This window comes from Mus caroli, unplaced genomic scaffold (genome assembly GCF_978045245.1).
Source record: "Mus caroli unplaced genomic scaffold, Mus_caroli_1 scaffold_1, whole genome shotgun sequence".
Lineage (NCBI taxonomy): Eukaryota > Metazoa > Chordata > Mammalia > Rodentia > Muridae > Mus > Mus caroli.
In genome coordinates this window covers 37,157,222-37,174,417 of record NW_028227256.1, presented here as the reverse complement: position 1 = coordinate 37,174,417, position 17,196 = coordinate 37,157,222, and the positions used below count along the sequence as shown (strand labels likewise).

At 44.5% G+C, this 17,196-nt stretch overlaps 1 protein-coding gene across 4 annotated transcripts in view; it reads right to left on the bottom strand.

The window, feature by feature from the left end:
* The window catches only part of Il1r1 (interleukin 1 receptor type 1), an 86,652-nt gene extending 70,817 nt beyond the window's left edge, over positions 1-15,835 (bottom strand). For 2 of the 4 annotated variants that reach the window (XR_015046938.1, XM_029474724.2), the window contains exon 1: positions 15,515-15,834. Coding sequence is in view for 1 of the 4 variants with exons in the window: in XM_029474724.2 (XP_029330584.1) it covers positions 15,515-15,517 (3 nt within the window). In the remaining 3 variants the exon portion in view is untranslated. Of the gene's footprint in view, positions 1-15,514 lie in introns of all 4 variants that reach the window. The other 2 variants (XM_085836746.1, XM_029474728.2) reach the window with 2 other exon arrangements.
* Positions 15,836-17,196: the final 1,361 nt, after the last annotated feature.

The following is a 17,196-nucleotide window of genomic DNA, read 5'->3' as shown; positions in this document are numbered from 1 at the left end:
AGGAGCTTCAGTTGAGGAAATGCCTCCATGAGATCCAACTGTAAGGCATTTTCTCAATTAGTGATCAAGGGGGAAAGGCCCCTTGTGGGTGGTGCCATCTCTGGGCTGGTAGTCTTGGATTCTATAAGAGAGCAGGCTGAGCAAGCCAGGGGAAGCAAGCCAGTAAAGAACATCCCTCCATGGCCTCTGCATCAGCTCCTGCTTTCTGACCTGCTTGAGTTCCAGTCCTGACTTCCTTTGGTGATGAACAGCAGTATGGAAGTGTAAGCCGAATAAACCCTTTCCTCCCCAACTTGCTTCTTGGTCATGATGTTTGTGCAGGAATAGAAACCCTGACTAAGACAGGGCTTCAAGAGTCCATGCCAGGCAGGCTTCCTATGACATGTTCTCCCAACCCCTAGCTCATGAATATTTATAGAATCCTCACCTCTTGGGGATGACCAATCAGTCTCTCCTTGCCAACGATGGTGAGCAAGCTGAATGTTTCAAATTTCTTAATATGTCTTGATCTTGGTGGGGACCAGCCCCCACTTTTAAATAGAATGAAGGTGTCTGCCTGTCTCCTAAAATAAAGATGTTTCCCTCTGCCAGAAGTGTCTAAGATGTTGAAATGTTGACCCAATGCTATGTACAGGGAGAAACTGTGTTAATGTGTACTTGTGCATATGTAGAGATATAGAGGAATTTCTTTGGTAGACATGATATGTGCATTCTGGTCTGATCTTGATGAGAAACTTCAAGAGGTAACCACTCTGGTAGCTTTCCAAGGTTTTAATAAAAGAGGCTGACTCTTGAAACAAGTGCTTGCCTGGAAGGTGGGACTGAGTAAATGTTTTCTGCCCAGCAGTTTCCACACTCAAAGGCCGTTTCAGAGAAATCCATATAACATGTTCCTAAGGGGCTTTCCAGGCTTGGAATAAACCTAAATTAATCTAAATATATTATTAAGTATGGAACATTCAGGGCAATCAGGGGTGACAGGTCACAAGTACCTCTTTGGGCCATTAATAACTGTCAGCAACAGTTTCATGATCCAGGAAATCCAAAGAAATTCGACAGTGCATCTATTTTATTTTGTGATATCAACAAAAGAGCCAAGCACTAAATGCTCCTAGGTGATTATCCCTTCAACTGCCTGAAATTTTTGTTGGAGAAGCCTGAGGAGGTGTCCAGTGCTGCCCAATGTGCCTGCTCAGTCTTACCCAATTCTTCATCTGATCATGGGAATAACAACGTCTATCCTAAGTGAAGGCAAAAATATAAATGGAATTCTGGCCATGGTAGATGTCACGTAGTAAGTGCTTTTGGGGGGGTTCTTATATGACCACCCCAAAGACTGGCAGGGAAGGTGCTATGATCTGAGGGGTGCTCTAACTAGGGAAAAAAAATGACTATTTATTCAAAACTGGTCTCAGAGCTTGATGAGAAAACAAGGAGTTAATGGGGACTAGGGAGGCTCAAGCAAGCACAGGGACCAAAATTTCATCTCAAAACCCATGAAAAAAAACCTCGACACTGTCGTGGGAATTCCCAGCCTGGGGATGAGGTGTCAGCTAGAAGCTCTCTGCTCCACAAGCCTGCCCAGGGAGTAGTTATGGCATAGTGTTACCCAATATTTGAAACTGACACATTATAACTATAGCCTTCCAAGAGGAGAAAATACCTAAGACTCTTCAGTATTTTGTTTCCTTACGTAGATGGGTTTCTTCGATTCATTGTGTGGTGAAACGCCACCTTTTTAACATGATTTCTTTTTCTTCCTCATTTCTATGAGATCCTTTCAAGTCCAGCCAAATGAGTGTCACAAGGGAATTATGAATTGACAACAGAGCACAAGGAAGCAGAAGTGAGAACCTATCCACATGCAAATTATGCACTGAAAATGTCATAATCTCCAGGACCAATCAGACCAACAACATGATTCACCCTTTCGTTACCAATGGAAAGCAGCAAACCCAGGCAGGAGAGGGGGTTCCAGAACCCTCTTTGTTATCTTGTATCCTTTTAACACTTCTAAACAATGTCACGTGATCAATAACCAGATCTAGCTAGAGAGAGAGAGAGAGAGAGAGAGAGAGAGAGACCGAAGCTACAAGAAAACCTCTCTTTCTCTACTCCCCTTTGTCACCCAAGCACTTTCTTAAAATCTACACAATATATTGAGAAACATTTAAAAGTTAAAACAAATAATTTTCTGTTTATGCCCAAATCTGACCGACCCTTACACTTTTTTCCCCTTATATCTGGAAAATAAAATAAAATAATAGTCATTGCCATATTTCCCAAAGACTCAACTGCCCAGCACTGCTCAATCCTTTTGGGACAAACCAACCAACCACCTCCAAATCACTTTGCTTTCTGTCTTCAGGGCTTTGCTGCCATTGCTAGCAACACCAAGATGATACTGGGGCAAAACAAGGCCTATCTGCTTCGTAGGAGTAGACTTAAGAGCATAGGATGTGTTAGAGGCTAGAGAAAATGAGAGCTGAGGAGATTGGAGAGGCTGTCCAGCACTGAGAGCCAAACCATCCACCCACCCTGTCAATGCAATGCTGAGACTGTCTCAACTGTGTAACCAACATGGGCTTCTTTTCTCTCCCATTGAAGTGAAACAAAACCCTCCACTTCTCCTAGCAACCCAGATTAGCTGAATAACTACCACTGAGCAAATTCCACTTGAACTTCGTCTCAGTCTTCAAAGTTGAAGCCTACCACCCTGAACTCTCTCTGCCTCCCAGACAGCTCAGACCACTGATCTAGCATGCTAGGCTTACTGACTCTCTTTCTCTTTACCCTTCTGCTTTAAAATATATGTATCACTCTGTCTTCTCTCCCCCTCCCTTGTGCCTCTCTCTCCTTCATCCTGTCTCTTCATCCCCCTCTTCACCACCTCTTTGTACATGCACGTGGAGGTCAAACAGTCACCTTGGGTGTCAATCTTTTCTTCACCTTGCTTGTGGAAGGGTCTCCTGTTGCTCACAGCTGCATACTCCATGCTGGCTGGCCTGTGAGCCTCCAGGGAGCCTCCCATCTTGCTGTAGGGTCCTTGGATTACAGAATTGCACTACTGCTTCTGTGAGGTTTTGTGAGTTCTTTCTGTGAGTGGGGATCTCAACTTAAATCCTTACACATGAGGCTTGGCAAGGCTTTACCCACTGAGCCTCTCCCAGCTCTGGCCCTTCCCCTTTTGAACAAGTCTCTCCCCTTGTCTTTGAGGGGTCTGAGCCTATTGTCTCATGAGTGAGCTTCCTCAGCATCCTGCTTTTGTCCTACCAATTTCCTCTTAGAATACCCTTCCCCTCTTCCTCTTTCCCCTCATCCCCTCTCTCTCCTCTTCCTCCTCCCCCTCCTCCCCCTCCTCTTCTTCCTTCTTCTCCCTCATTCTCTGCTCTCCTCCCAGTTCTCCTTTAGCTCCTCAATACTGAGACCATCCGAATACCCTACCATATACTCCCAAGGTGTGTTTAGAACACTCTCCAGCTCTGTCCTCTGCAACACTGAAGGGCTCATCACCCCCACCCTACCCTGTCTGTGGCCCTCAGCAACCTTACTTTGCTCTGCTTGTGCACTGCCCTCTACCCTGATGCTCATTTAAGACACTGGTATCATCTCTCTCTAACAGATGACAGCTAAGCAGGGCAGATGTTTAAATATTTGTCAAACGAATGAAAGTAGGCCCTGTTTACAGTTACTGTCCACAGTTCCCGAGAAAGTGGGATGCACACTCAGCAAACACAGACCTTCCAGAACTTCCAGGCACAACGTTTTCTGAGAAACCAACTTAAATGTCCCCCAGCAGGCAGTATTTGCCAATCCCTCTAGACACGCTTGATCTAGCCTGTTCCTTGTTTATGTGGGTAATTGACTGGCCTAATGGCTGTGGATGCCCGGGTCAGTGATTCCCAGCCAGCAGTACTGATAGCATAGTATAACCATCTGGAGAGTCCTGACAGCCCAGGCTGCACTCAGGCCTACCATACCCCAAATCCCAGGGGCGAGATTCAGGAATCAATATGTTCAAGGCTCCCCAGGTGAATTCCATGCACAGCCAGGACCCACAATTGCTGTTTATTACAGAGATGGGTGATGTTACCAGCATCTCGTCCCAACTGTTTTCTATCCCTTGCTGCAGACTGAGGCCAAGCAAGGAAAAGAGTCCAGACAACTGAGTGTGAATCCCACCATAAAGGAAGCACCCTTCCATCTTACCTTCTACCATAGTGGATAGTCTCCTGTGAACCTAGTTTCTATATACAAGGGCACATGACCTTACCGAATTGTTAAAAAGCTTCACCTTGGGGAAGTAAGCACAGGATTCGGCTTGAACTGTGAAACCAACCTCAATTTGGGGCTGATGAGCCGCATTTAGGCATGAGTAGCGGTGAGAGGTGCTGCCTGTGATTCCCCTCAGGCCTACGAGAACAAAACCTGCAACCTTCCTTTGTCCCTATGAGTCAATTCAGGAACTAGCATAGAAAATTTCTTAAACCTTGAGGGAAATTGATTCAAATGGGTAGCTATAGCGGGTTCACATGAGATTTTTCTTTTCTTTTTTTAAGTCAAAGAAGTTTCAATAAGCGTCCTGTCACTGTGAGCGCAGTCACTGAGTAGAGTCATAGATTTTTTTCCCCTTCTCTAGGGAAGAAATCCTGAGAGCTTCTGAATATGCTTTTAGAGAGGAGTGAAGAGAGAGATGATGCTGTAGGTGAGACCAGATTTCCCCCCACCCACTTGTAGCAGAATCTGTTTAACTATTCCGTGGAAATTGCTGGTGGGCTGTCATGATGCTTGCATGTATACTTTGTTGTTAAATGTATTCCATTTGTATTGGTTTTGGCCTCTATGTATACTTTGTTAAGTGTATTTCAGTTGTATTTGTTTTGGCATAAATTGTTACCAAATTCCTCTGGACGCTTTCTCACAATCCCTTCTGGGACTAAAAAAATAAGACTTTTGCATGACACCCTTTTTAAAAAGCTAGCTTGTTCACAGATGCCAGTGTAGGTAATATCCCTCAGGGTTGGTGGAAGGAAACTTGAATCAGCTCAGTGTTAGCAAACTGAAAAACATATGGCTCAGACACTGATGTTCAACTATAGACTGACCCAGATTCATTGTGGCTCGGCTTGCAGTTGACACCTTATGATGATGGTATGAAAGCAAGGCTCTTACAATAAAAACTGAACTTTGTCTTGTAAATTTGGATCTTTTCCTGGGCTGCTGTATTGTACTTAATTATTATTGGGCAGTTACAGCAAGGTTCCCACTCAGCCAGAGAATCATACATCAGACACTCCACAGTATGCTGTGCTCCAAGCAACAGTGATTGGTAGGGTCAGTGGATTGTGTGCACTGTCCGATAACAGTTCTAATTTATGTTCAGTTTCTCACAGTGCAACCCCATTATAAATCAATCAAAAAGCTTTAACACCTCTTTTTTTAAAAGCCTTCACAGGGACTCAGCAGTTAAGAGTATTGTGGCTCTAACAGAAGTGCTGGATTCAGTTCCCAGCACCCATGTGTGGTCACTCACAACTATCTGTACTTGTGAAAGAGTTCAATTCAACACCCTCTGGTCACCCCCAGGAGCACCAAGCACATGTATTTATGCAAATATATATGTATATATATATATATATATATCCATAAAACAAAAATATATAAAATCATTTTTAAAGATACATTCATAAACTACTGTTTCCCTTCCTTGAGTCACTGTATCACTTTAGCCGTGATGGAGAAAGAAGTTTGAGAGTCCAAAAGACCAATGTGCTAATCCAAAGTCTTCTGTTGATTTGCTATAGTCCAAGAACCATGACTCCTATCACTAAACCTCAGTTTCCTCGGGAAGAAATTGAAATTTACAAAACCTACAAGCAAAAGGGAAGTCATGCCTTAAAAGCTCCCAGATGTGGCAGCGAGGGAGGGATGCCTGCTAACTCTTTGTCCTGAAACTTCCAAGTGAGGTAGCCTCTCTAGGCAAAGAGGCTGTGCCAGAAGGTACAGCTTCTAAGACTGGATGGCCACTCATCCATGTCAAGAACAGAGAGAGGCCAAGAGGTGAGCAAATAAAACCATAGGCAAGAAAGCATCTAGAAGGGGTTGACTCAGGATTTCCAGTCAAGTTCTAGAATTGTGGGAGCTACACAAACCTCTGGGGGTGTAATTATGGCTCTAGAATGTGTTGGCCTTGTGGTTATGTTGGGCTGTGTTCTTGGTAGCAATGCCTGAGCAGTCCTGCTGCTGACCTCAAACAAGAAGAAACAATCTTATGCCGAGAGGTTCAGTGTCTCCAGAGAAAAGACATGTTCAAGTTCATGTTAATTCCCCCTCAACTTGGTAAAATGATCCAGGAGCCTGCAAAGGATGAAGATGTGCTCTTGCCATCCTAGAACAAAGCTGCCCTGTTCTTTCACTGTCTTGGCAGTGTTCAAATAAACACTGTCTGAAATCCATGCTAAGACTGTTTTTTTTTTGTTGGTTTGTTTTGTTTTTATTATTTAAATCTGTTCACGCCATCATTATGAACTGATCTGGCATGGTGTCTCAGTTTATTATGACTGCTAAAACAAGCTACCAGGAACAGCTGATTTTTAAAAAAATGCATATTTCTCACAGTTCTGGAGACTGGAAGTCCAAGATCCTGGTGCCTGCAAATCCACTATCAGGTGACAGCTTGCCTCCTGGCTTTCCAGAGCCTGCTTCTTGCTGTGTGCACATGTGGCAAAAAAAAAAAAAAAAAAAAAAAAAAAAGAAAAGAAAGCTAGGCAGCTTCTAATAACTGTGCTGGCCATATACACAAGGGCCTCAGAACCTAAGGGTCTCCAAGAGAGCCTACCTTCTGTGATCCTCACATTGAGGTTAAAGGCTGAACAAGCATTCCACACAAGTACAGGAAAATCAAACACGTAATAGCTCCGAATCCTACAGTATGAGCTTCAGTTACTATGACATGTGTCAAAGTTTATGACTCCTGCTTTGTAAATCACTGGCTTTTCATAGCCTCACATTCCACTTTGATGAGTCCAGACAACCACAGCGTGTCTCTGCTGATCATGCAGAGATATTTCCTTTGTCACAATTTTGTACAGTCTAGTATAACAACATATAAAGAGAATTCATATTACATAGAAACAGTGTAAAAAATACAGAAGGTGTTAAGTAGCTACCATACAATCTTGTATGATGCTAACTAAAGACTCGGGAGTCAGTCCCCTGCAAACAACCAGAGACAACTTCCCTTTGCTTGCCTTTTAACTTCATGCTGTCACTGACATGTTGCAGCCCCTGCTGAGTCTGCCTGGAGCAGCTCTGTGTGCGTCATACATTTGGACTTCACACACGGAACCATTTCTCAGGAATAACCCTTGTCCTTATCCCTGGGCCAGAATGTAAAGCTACTGGGAGATTAGCTGACCTGACAGCTCCCGCACTTCCTGTCCAGCTGTGCCTGGGTCCACAGAAACCTGATCTAGCACTGCTTCCCTGGAGTCATATTTACTGAAAGCTGTATCCGAAGCTTCCCACTCCCACTCCCGTGCACGTACACATTAACTCTACTCTTCTCTGGCCACCAGCGATTACCTAGGACAGTTTAGCCTTACAGATGAGTCTGACTGTGTCTGATCAAAACTGTGTTGTCTCTTTCCCCTCTTCTTCCATAATGAGAGTGCACCTCTGCACTTGGAGCCAGCAAGAATGGAAACGGTGGTCCAGCCCACATCCAACTCATGAGCCAGTCAGCCCACAGTAATGGACCAGAGGAGACGATAACTTGCAAGAGGACACCATCTCACTATCGCTACAGACTTCAGGACTACTGCAAACTTTGCTCAACTGTGCAGTGTTCATCATTCACTGAAACCAGGAAGCCTCAGCTTCACCCCTTGTCCATGCAGTGGTGCTGAGGAAGCCTCCTATTTCTGTCACTAAAGGTGACTGTAACCTACCTGCAGCTATGCAGAGGATGTATAAGAAGACCCCACCAAGGTGACCATAGCCCCACCTGCAGCTAAACAGAAGGATCTACAAGACTCCACCGACAGCAATCTCCAAACGGAGCCTCAATGAGATTTGGCAGCCATGCTTACTAGACCTGGTTTGATATTGTACTCCGAGGTGGCTGGGCCTTCCTCACTACCCCCTGTCTGCATCCATTTGATGGTCAGCACCTGACGTGTCTCGGGGTGGACTGCCAAATTCTCCCAATCAGTGTTGACGTTTCCCTTTCCACCTGCTCTGCCTCTCCCCACCTGTAGAGTCTGGCGCAGTGCTCAGCACAGAATGGGATTTGGAACTTGGAATTCCTCCAAGGAGTTGCTTCTCAGAAATCCCTAAACCAAAAGGCAAAATGGTCAGTCCGTTTAGGAACAGATGAGAATGCTTTTGCTAAGTGGAGTTTTGCGTATAGGAAAGATAATATGCACTTTAATTTAAAAAGATCTCTGCGGCCATTTCAGACAAGGCTTTTATTATGTGTGTCATGCTGAGGTCAGGGCTTGGTAAAGCACAGGCCCTTCACCCAGTGTCACCCCATCATGATCTCTTGAGGCTCAAACAAAAGATTCTGATACACAGGGTACCCCCTCTACAATGTCACCCAGGGGAGCAGGTACAGCCAGCAAGGTTTAAGCATGGAGGCTCCAGTTCCGTCTTCTCACCCGACAACCTAAGTCTATCTAAGTCCCAACAAAATCCAAATTCCTACCTCTATGCCTACCATGATCTGCTCTCAGTCTCTGTGCCTGGTTCATCTGGTACCCTCCCCGTTCCCTTCACCACCACATATTGGCATTTCTGATCCTCAAATAGGTATTTCTTGATTGCTGTGTTTGAGACAGGATCTCCTCTCATCTCTAAGTCATGTTGGCCTCAGACTTGTGATTCCCTCTGCCTCAGCCTTCAAAGTGCTAAAATATGGGTGTGTGCCACTATGCCTGATTCTTCAAACACAACTTTTACAATCCTATACCCGATCTCTATGTAACTCCATCTCATGCCTAAGACCCCCTCCTTTCCCCTCAAAAAGTACCAATTGTTAGAGTAAGGCAGAGCGCAGCCATTTGTCGTCTAAACAGCCCTTTAGTCTTTCATGGTACTCATCACAGGATCTTCCGGTAGTGGCCAGATCCTCTTCACCTGCCTTGGTACCGTGGCCACACACAAGGCAAGTCCTCAAAAGCTAACCGCTAATGGAATACAAGAAGTGATCAGTAATTATTTTAAACCTAGAGAACAGATGCCCAACTTCATCCATATGTTAAGACAGTTTAAAACACACTGAGTTTTAAAATAATAATAGTAAAACGCACTGAATTCACCTTTTTTCACTTCAATAAAAACTAGTTTAGTGAACTTGGGCGATGGCTCAATGAGTAAAGGCCTTGTTGTGTAAGTATGAGAACACGGATTCAAATGTCCAGGAGTCACATAAAAACTAGTCGAGGTAGCACGTACCTGGAAGCCCAGCCCTGAGGGGGCGGAGCCAATTGGATCCTGCAGACTGGCTGGCAAGCCAGTCTAGTCAATGCAGCAAACTCTGGGTTGAAGGAAAGACCTTGTCTCAAAAAGTGAGATGGAGACCAAAGGAGATGGTCACGTGATATCACCATCTGACCTCCACACATGCATGTAAGAGTGAGCACACACCACACACACAGACATACACACAGACACCATACACAGGTACATACACATAGATACCACACACACATAAATACACACCACACAGAGAGACACAACACACACAGAGACCACACACACACACAAACGTACATACAAACACCACACACACATACATAGATAGCACACATATACAGAGAAACACCACACTTACACAGAAAGACACAAATACCACCCATGCACATACATCCACACCATATACACAAATACCACACTCACAAACACACAGAGAGACAACACACAAACATCACACACAAAGACATGCACACACACACAAATACCACAAACACAGACACCTCATGAATAAACATCACACACACACAGAGACACACCATACACACATACAGACACACACAAACACCACACCACATGAATAAACATCACACACATACAAACACATACAAACACAGGCACCATATTCATACACACAAACATACAAGCACGTTCGTGCACACGCGTGTGTGCACACACACACACGGACTAGTAAGGAGTACATAGGGAAACAGTCTCTCGGGTATCTCTGATGGGACTGCTCATTGGTATCAGCTGGTGGCATGGATGGGAAGTGACATGTTTATCTGAGTCACATTCAGTTTACAGGCACAAGTGTAACTTCTGCAAAATGACATGGTCAAGCTGTTATCCACTGCAACACTGATGAATATGACTAAGGACTACAGACGCGCTCAGGGACCTCCAGGGAGTTAAAACAAAGCTCAGTAAACACAGAAATGGAACAGCATCCGGAACAGTGTGCACTGTAAGGAAGAAGTGGACACCAATAAACAGCCCTTCAGAAGAGCGCCTGTTGTGACAAACCAGAAAAAGATGATGCTTCGGAAAGAGAGGAGAGAGACACATCCCTTACAGGCTTTTAAGTACAGATATGAAGAAGCTGTGTGTCACCTACTTAAAAAAAAAATCAGTGACCTACAAATATCTTACAGTCTAGACTCCTGAAGTTACTTTTATGAAGGAGATGCAGAAAGACAGACAAACCATGTGCTGTTAGTATTTATCTATCCTACTTCAAATTACAGGGTTAGGGCTGGGTGTGTAGCTCAGGGTTACAGCTGCCTGCCTAGAATATGGAAGGCCCTGGGTCCAACCACAGCACTGCCGGTAAGTTAATTAAATTTAAGATTGCAACAGTTCATGGAAAAGTTTAACCAAAAGTAAATAGAAGTCCCTCTGTATTTGTATGCATGCCCGTTTTATAACCAGGACAGCTAAGCTAAGGGAAGACAGAGAAGTTGCTCGTGAGAAGCTACAAGCAGCCTCCACTGCTGAGTCTGCAGCTCATCCTAGCCTTCTCAGGGACAGTCCCTGAGCTTCCTTGGTGATGACCTGCAGGCTCAGCAGGTGAAAGGTTGAAGAGTCTCCACCCATTTCAGGCACGTATCATTGTTAGATTGACAAGATAAACTGCATATCCAACCAAGGAGAATACAGTCAGAAAATTCAAACCAGAGGACATTTTCCACTGGCCCCTGTAGATTCAGAAAGATTAAGAAAGAACTCTGACAGAGCTTACAGCCTCATCACCTCCAAAGGCAGAAGAATTAACATCTCAGGCCATTTGACAGAAGAACCGTGAACATTAGCTCCCAGTGGAAGGAGACCTGGTAGTCCATGGGCTTGGAGCTAAAGGCATTTGATGCCTACTGATGGGTTCACGGTGGGCTTTTCACTGATGCACTGAGTGTTGGCTTGCTCATCTCACCCAAGAACAGAAAAATAGTGAGAATCCTTTGTCTGAGTTAGAAAGAGTATCTAAGGTGTGGGCTTTTGTTTGTTTGTTTGTTTGTTTTTTCATATCTTGGAATATTTGCATGGACATAAAGATATGCCTTGAGTCTGAGATCTATTTGCTTCACCTAGATCTCCTGCACACCATCTGACATAATGCTTTGCGTAATCTTGTGCATGAAGCAACGTTTTGTGGCTGTAATTTTCCACTTGTGGCACTGTGTGAACATGGCTTGAAGAGTCTGAACTTTGGGATCTTTGGTAATGCTCAAGGGTGCTGCTTAGGTTCCTAGGAAGGAAAGGAAAGAATGGGTACAATAAAGCAAAGCGAACAAAGAAAAACATCACGTTTTCTCTCCCTCAGGGAAGATCTAGCAAGATGTAAGCACACACACAAGTAAAAAGCAGCAGCTCAGAACCGCACAACGGTCTCTCAAGTCCCCTGGGCTCCAGAGTCAGGCTGCCTGCACCAAGAAGCCTGCCTACACAGCAACTTCTGCCGTGACATCAACAGATTCACTCCTCTACGCCTCGGTTTCCTTATCTTCAAAACAAGCTAGCAAAAAATGACCCCTTCCTTTGTGGATGTAAAAGGGGCCTAGGTGGGGTCTCAGGTCTACAAGCGCTTTGACTGGCAGCAGCTGCGCTCATTTCCCAGAATAAACTTCAGTTTGGCCCTGATCAGCACAGACCAACAGTATGATGGAGATGAAGTAAGCCGCTCTGCCCTTCTTCCCCTCAGTCACGTTCTTGTCAAACCCAAGTTCGGAGCGTTCACTGACTTAGAAGCACCCATTAAGAACTTTACAGACACACCGAGTAGAAACAAAACCAACCTTCCCTTCAGCCCAGAAAAGCTCCGTCTGGGTTGATTCTTTGTTAAATCTCCCGAGTTTCTGTTTTTGGAATATTCCCTTCCTTAAAGAGTTGGGTAACAATATTTCTGTCTCCTTTATACTGGCTTCTTCCAAATTTGCTGGTTGAAAAGCACACTAGGGGGTCAACACCAATCCAGGCAAGCTCTGAGAGAGGAACTGGCACAAACAAAACTCACTGATGGTAACCATCCCTGTGAGAAGGGCACCGTGCTGTCTCAAAGGCAGATGGGTTAAGAAATGACAAGTGGGGGACCATTTTTAGCTGCAGTATTCCGTGTGCTGTTTGAACACAGCAAGCACTGCCTCTGATTCTAAGTCAACTTTAAAGAAGACATAGAACTAGTAATGAGGTTTCCCCCAGGTAAAAGTCAGAGCAAAAGAAGTTAACCCCGCCCCCCTCAGCACACTTTCAGAGAGACATCAAAGGAGGTCACAGACCTCTGAAACTGGGTTGGCAGAAGTTACGGTAAAAGGGTGTTTTAAAAAAGATAAGCTGAACCCAAAGGAGAGAGAAAAGAAGCCAGAAGTTTCCCGAAACATTTTTACCAAAGTCATTGAAGTCAAAGAAAAGTGCTCTTTGCCAATTGGTCAGACGAGTACAATTCATCCTTAAACAAACAAACAAGGAAACAAAAGCCAGTGCTAGTGAAATGTTGCCCAATTGTGATGGACGCTTATGTAGCACACTCCTAGGATTAAACAGTGAGTTCCATCTCTGGGAACTTATGCCAAGACAATACTCATGAGAAGATGCAAAGATTGAACTGTAGTGATTTTTTAATTTCCATGCTGCTAACAATAGGAAAAAAAAAGTCTTGTCTACCAATACTATTTTATAAGATATATAACATGTTTTTAAAAGCTTGTGGGGTACGTGTGAACAGTAACATGTTGGCATATGTGGAGATACCTCTGTGTCTTCCTCAATCACTTCTCTGCCTTTTTTTTTTGAGACAGGGTCTCTCATTGAACCAAAAGCTCCCCCAGTGCTCTAGACAGCCTGGCCAGGGGGATCCCCAGATCTGTGTGTCTCTGCTCACCTAGTATGCACAGTAAGCTCTCTACCCACAGAGCCATCTCCCCAACCCCTAACACCTTGATAAAAAGAAACTCGTCGCTATGAAAACTTGCTCACACTATGTTGCTAGAAGGTAAAACCAAGTAATAAAGCATATGTAGTATGAGTATATTTCCTCAAAATGCAAATATATTCAGAAAACAAGATAGTCATTAATGTTACAGGTTAACTTTCCCATATCTGAAATCCTGGGGACCAGAACTGTTCAGATTTCAGAAAATGTTTGATCTGGGAATATTTACACAGTCTTCATTGTGTCTCCATAAGCCAAAACTCTGAAGTCTCCAAGTCCAGTCTGAATCACTCAGACTTCAGAGGAAGGATGCACAGAGGCGCAACGACCCACCAGAGTATTCATCTTGCCGGGATGCAGAATTGCTCTCTACCTTTTATTATCTCTGTGGATTTACCTTTGTAACAACGAACGAGTACTGTCTCAATTTTTGAAAGGCACGTTCTAGAAACAGACCTTCACCATTCCTTCAAAATGGCTGCCATGTCTTCCCACTCATTAGACTGTCAGGTTTACGCCAATAAGGTTTGTGGGCCCATAATTTTTAACGAGTGTCTGTGCTGTTGAAAATGACTTTTAAAGACGAATTACCTGGGGGCTGGAGAGATGGCTCAGCAGTTAAAAGCACAACCATCTGCTCTTCCAGAGGTCCTGAGTTCAAATCCCAGCAACCACATGGTGGCTCATGCCCATCTGTAATGAGATCTGATGCCCTCTTCTGATGTGTCTGAAGACAGTGACAGTATACTCACATGCATAACATAAATAAATCTTTTTTAAAAAAAAAGAATTATCCTATTAGAAATACCATCTTAATCTCAGAAAGTATTCCCCGATCATCTGGGTAATTCTCTTCTCGCCCCTTCCTTGCAGATCAACGTGCTTATGGTGAGCATAGAGAACGGGTACAGAGGTACAACCCACAAAGGGCCAGCTGCTCCTCAAGTGCATGCTGGGACTCGGCATACGCTTTGGCCCCTGCCTGTCTGCACCTTTGGGAGAGTTCCTCCCTGTGTTATAACAATCTAGAAGCTCACCAACACAGCACAAAACTAGCGCTCTGTGTGAAACAATTTGGAATCTGATGAATTAAATGGAAGACAGTAAACTTCAATTTGCCGCACACCCCCTCAGTTTTTTTCCTTATTTCCTGTCTTTATTCTTTCTGATTCTGTCCCCTTTGCTGTTGTTATTTGTTGTTTGTTGTTGTTGTTAACAGGAAGACGGCTGATGGGAACTATAAAGGTTAGGGTGTCCAATGAGAAATCAGAACAAAGTTTATAATACTCATTTGAGTGCTTACACAACCTTCTCTATTGCTATATACAAAGCCTCCAAACAGAGAGTTTACACAGCAAGACTCTGTGTCCAAAACAAAACAAAAAAGAAGGCATGTTCTTGTTTTCCAAGGCTGCTTTTTAACCCTTATGGAAAGAAGTGTGTGTGTCTGTGTGTGTGTGTGTGAGTGTGTGTGTGAGTGAGTGTTGCCTGTAGGGTACATGATCACTTCTGCAACCAGTGGCTCCTGGTAATAGCTTTGCAAGGCCCTCAGCACACCCTCTAGTGAGGCTGTCCTCCTCCAAGAACCCTCTAGTGTGAGTGCATCCTTCTATACCACAGTCACTGATGGGAAGTGATGCTTCTCGGTTCTAAGGTCCACAATGGCATTTTAAATCAACCTCAGAAACAGCTCTTCACTCTACAGCCCTCCCCAGTGCTGCAAGAGCCATGACTGTGATAGATTACAAGTAGCTTATTGTAAGTGATGTTAACTCACAAACAGTCTGCTTCAAAGGAGTCTACAATAAGCCCTAAAACTACCTAGAGATTATAATTTCCGTGCATTTCACAGTGAATCTCCCACACAATAAACCTAACTGCAGGCCACCTTAATATGCTTATGCACACCTTTTAATGTTAAAGTGTGCCCGTAGGGACGCAAAATACCAAGAAATTCTGTGTCTCCTTTGAGTGAACAGCATAGTGTTATCTTTACTCGGTTTCCATTTGTCCTCCCCAAATAACTCTTCAGTGTGTAAGTAAACAGCTCCACATACCCGAGAAGAAGGAAAAATACCGAGACAGAAAACCCTAAAGTGCAGCAAGCCATCTTACCATTTGGGTTGTTCACAGTTCGGGGCACTGGGAACTCTGATGACATCCAGCGACATTTCTCCCCGAGACAACGTTTGTTGAGCAAATAAACACTGGCTGTTAAAATGAAAACTGCCTCCTCAAGTCAGCCCAGGACAGCATTACTTACAGTTTGCTTTGCTTCCAAAAGATTACTGGGCTGGGGCTGGCGTGCATAAGAATGACAGCTCACTTCTAGTCAGACGACCCAGAGAAAGTGGGCTCCCGATGACGCCTGTGTCAGAGCCTCTTGGGTTTTAATCCTGCAGTGACACATCTGGGGAAGTATGAACAGGAAACTCGGTGCTGGGCAGTAAGCCAGAAGCATTCAGCAAACGTGCCAGGCCCTTATGAAATATTAGTACCCTGGCTGCACATGAGCCTCCCACAGTTCCCAAGGCAGGCTTTCTCCCTTTGTCTAATATTACATTAAATCTAGATGAACCCACTAACATATACCTGGCCTAAAATTACAGTCCTGCCCTGATTCTTCGCAGCCTGGGATCTAACCCTACCCCACCCCCAACACACACTGCCATCTCCCAGGCTATGTCACAAAACTTTACTCAGTTCAAAGAGTTCAGAGCCAGAACCCTATACGTGGAAGCCTGGAGCGCCTTGGGGAGGCAAGGGGACAGGGCTGCTGCAGGGCTTTCTCACTTACTCCTGCTTCTCCTGAGAATGTTCTCAGAGTCATAAGAGTGTGGCCTGTCACCATGCTGGCCTCCACTCCGCTATCACAGATAGCAAGCCACCTAACTACCTACTCCAGGCTGTAAATCCTCCGTCAGTTGGCCTTGATGGACATTTCTGTTTGCTCTCAGTACCCTTCCCAAGATGTCTTCGTGCAACTCAGAGTGGCTGTCACACTGTCTATCAGAAAACAGTGGGTAAATCTTTGGTTTTTTAAAAAAAATATTATTAATTTAATGTATGTGAGCACACTGTCACTATCTTCAGATACACAAGAAGAAGGCATTGGATCCCATTACAGATGGTTGTGAGCCACCATGTGGTTGCTAGGAATTGAACTCAGGACCTCTGGAAGAGCAATCAGTGCCCTTAACTGCTGAGCCATCTCTCCAGCCCTAAATCTTTGTTCTTATTTTGAGTGCTTAGATCCCTTTTCTGTCACTTTCTTAAAGGGGACCCCATAGGATGTCCTCCCTCCTCTTTTACCTTGTCTTCTAATATTTTCCACTGTTCCCTGGAGAACAGCCCCCTTTGACTCCCTGGGATGATCCCCCTGCTGTAGATTTTACCTTCTCTCTTCAAGGGCTGGTGGGGATCTGGGTCAGGCTCTCTTCTGGGAAATGTAAAATTTTATATCTATTTTAAGATGAAGAGAACATGCTATATTAAGTGCCTTTCCCAAGACGCCTTAGCCAGGCAGAGGTGGGCCCTATCTGCTGCAGCTTTGTAAGTCTTAACTGGGATCCAGATGATTGGTTTGGGAACAGGATTTGTCCAGTCAGGAACTGTGTGGTTTCCTAACCGTCTGTCTCACCCTTCTGGGTGCCCTTTTCCGGAAGGCTTTCTTGTGCTAGGCGGCAACCAGGCAGCCATGATGAACTGGTAATTAATAAAAGCAAATGGTCTTATTTAGGCTCAGACAAGAATGATGGCAACCCTGAGCTGCTGCAGGAGCTGGGGGCTGGTTAACC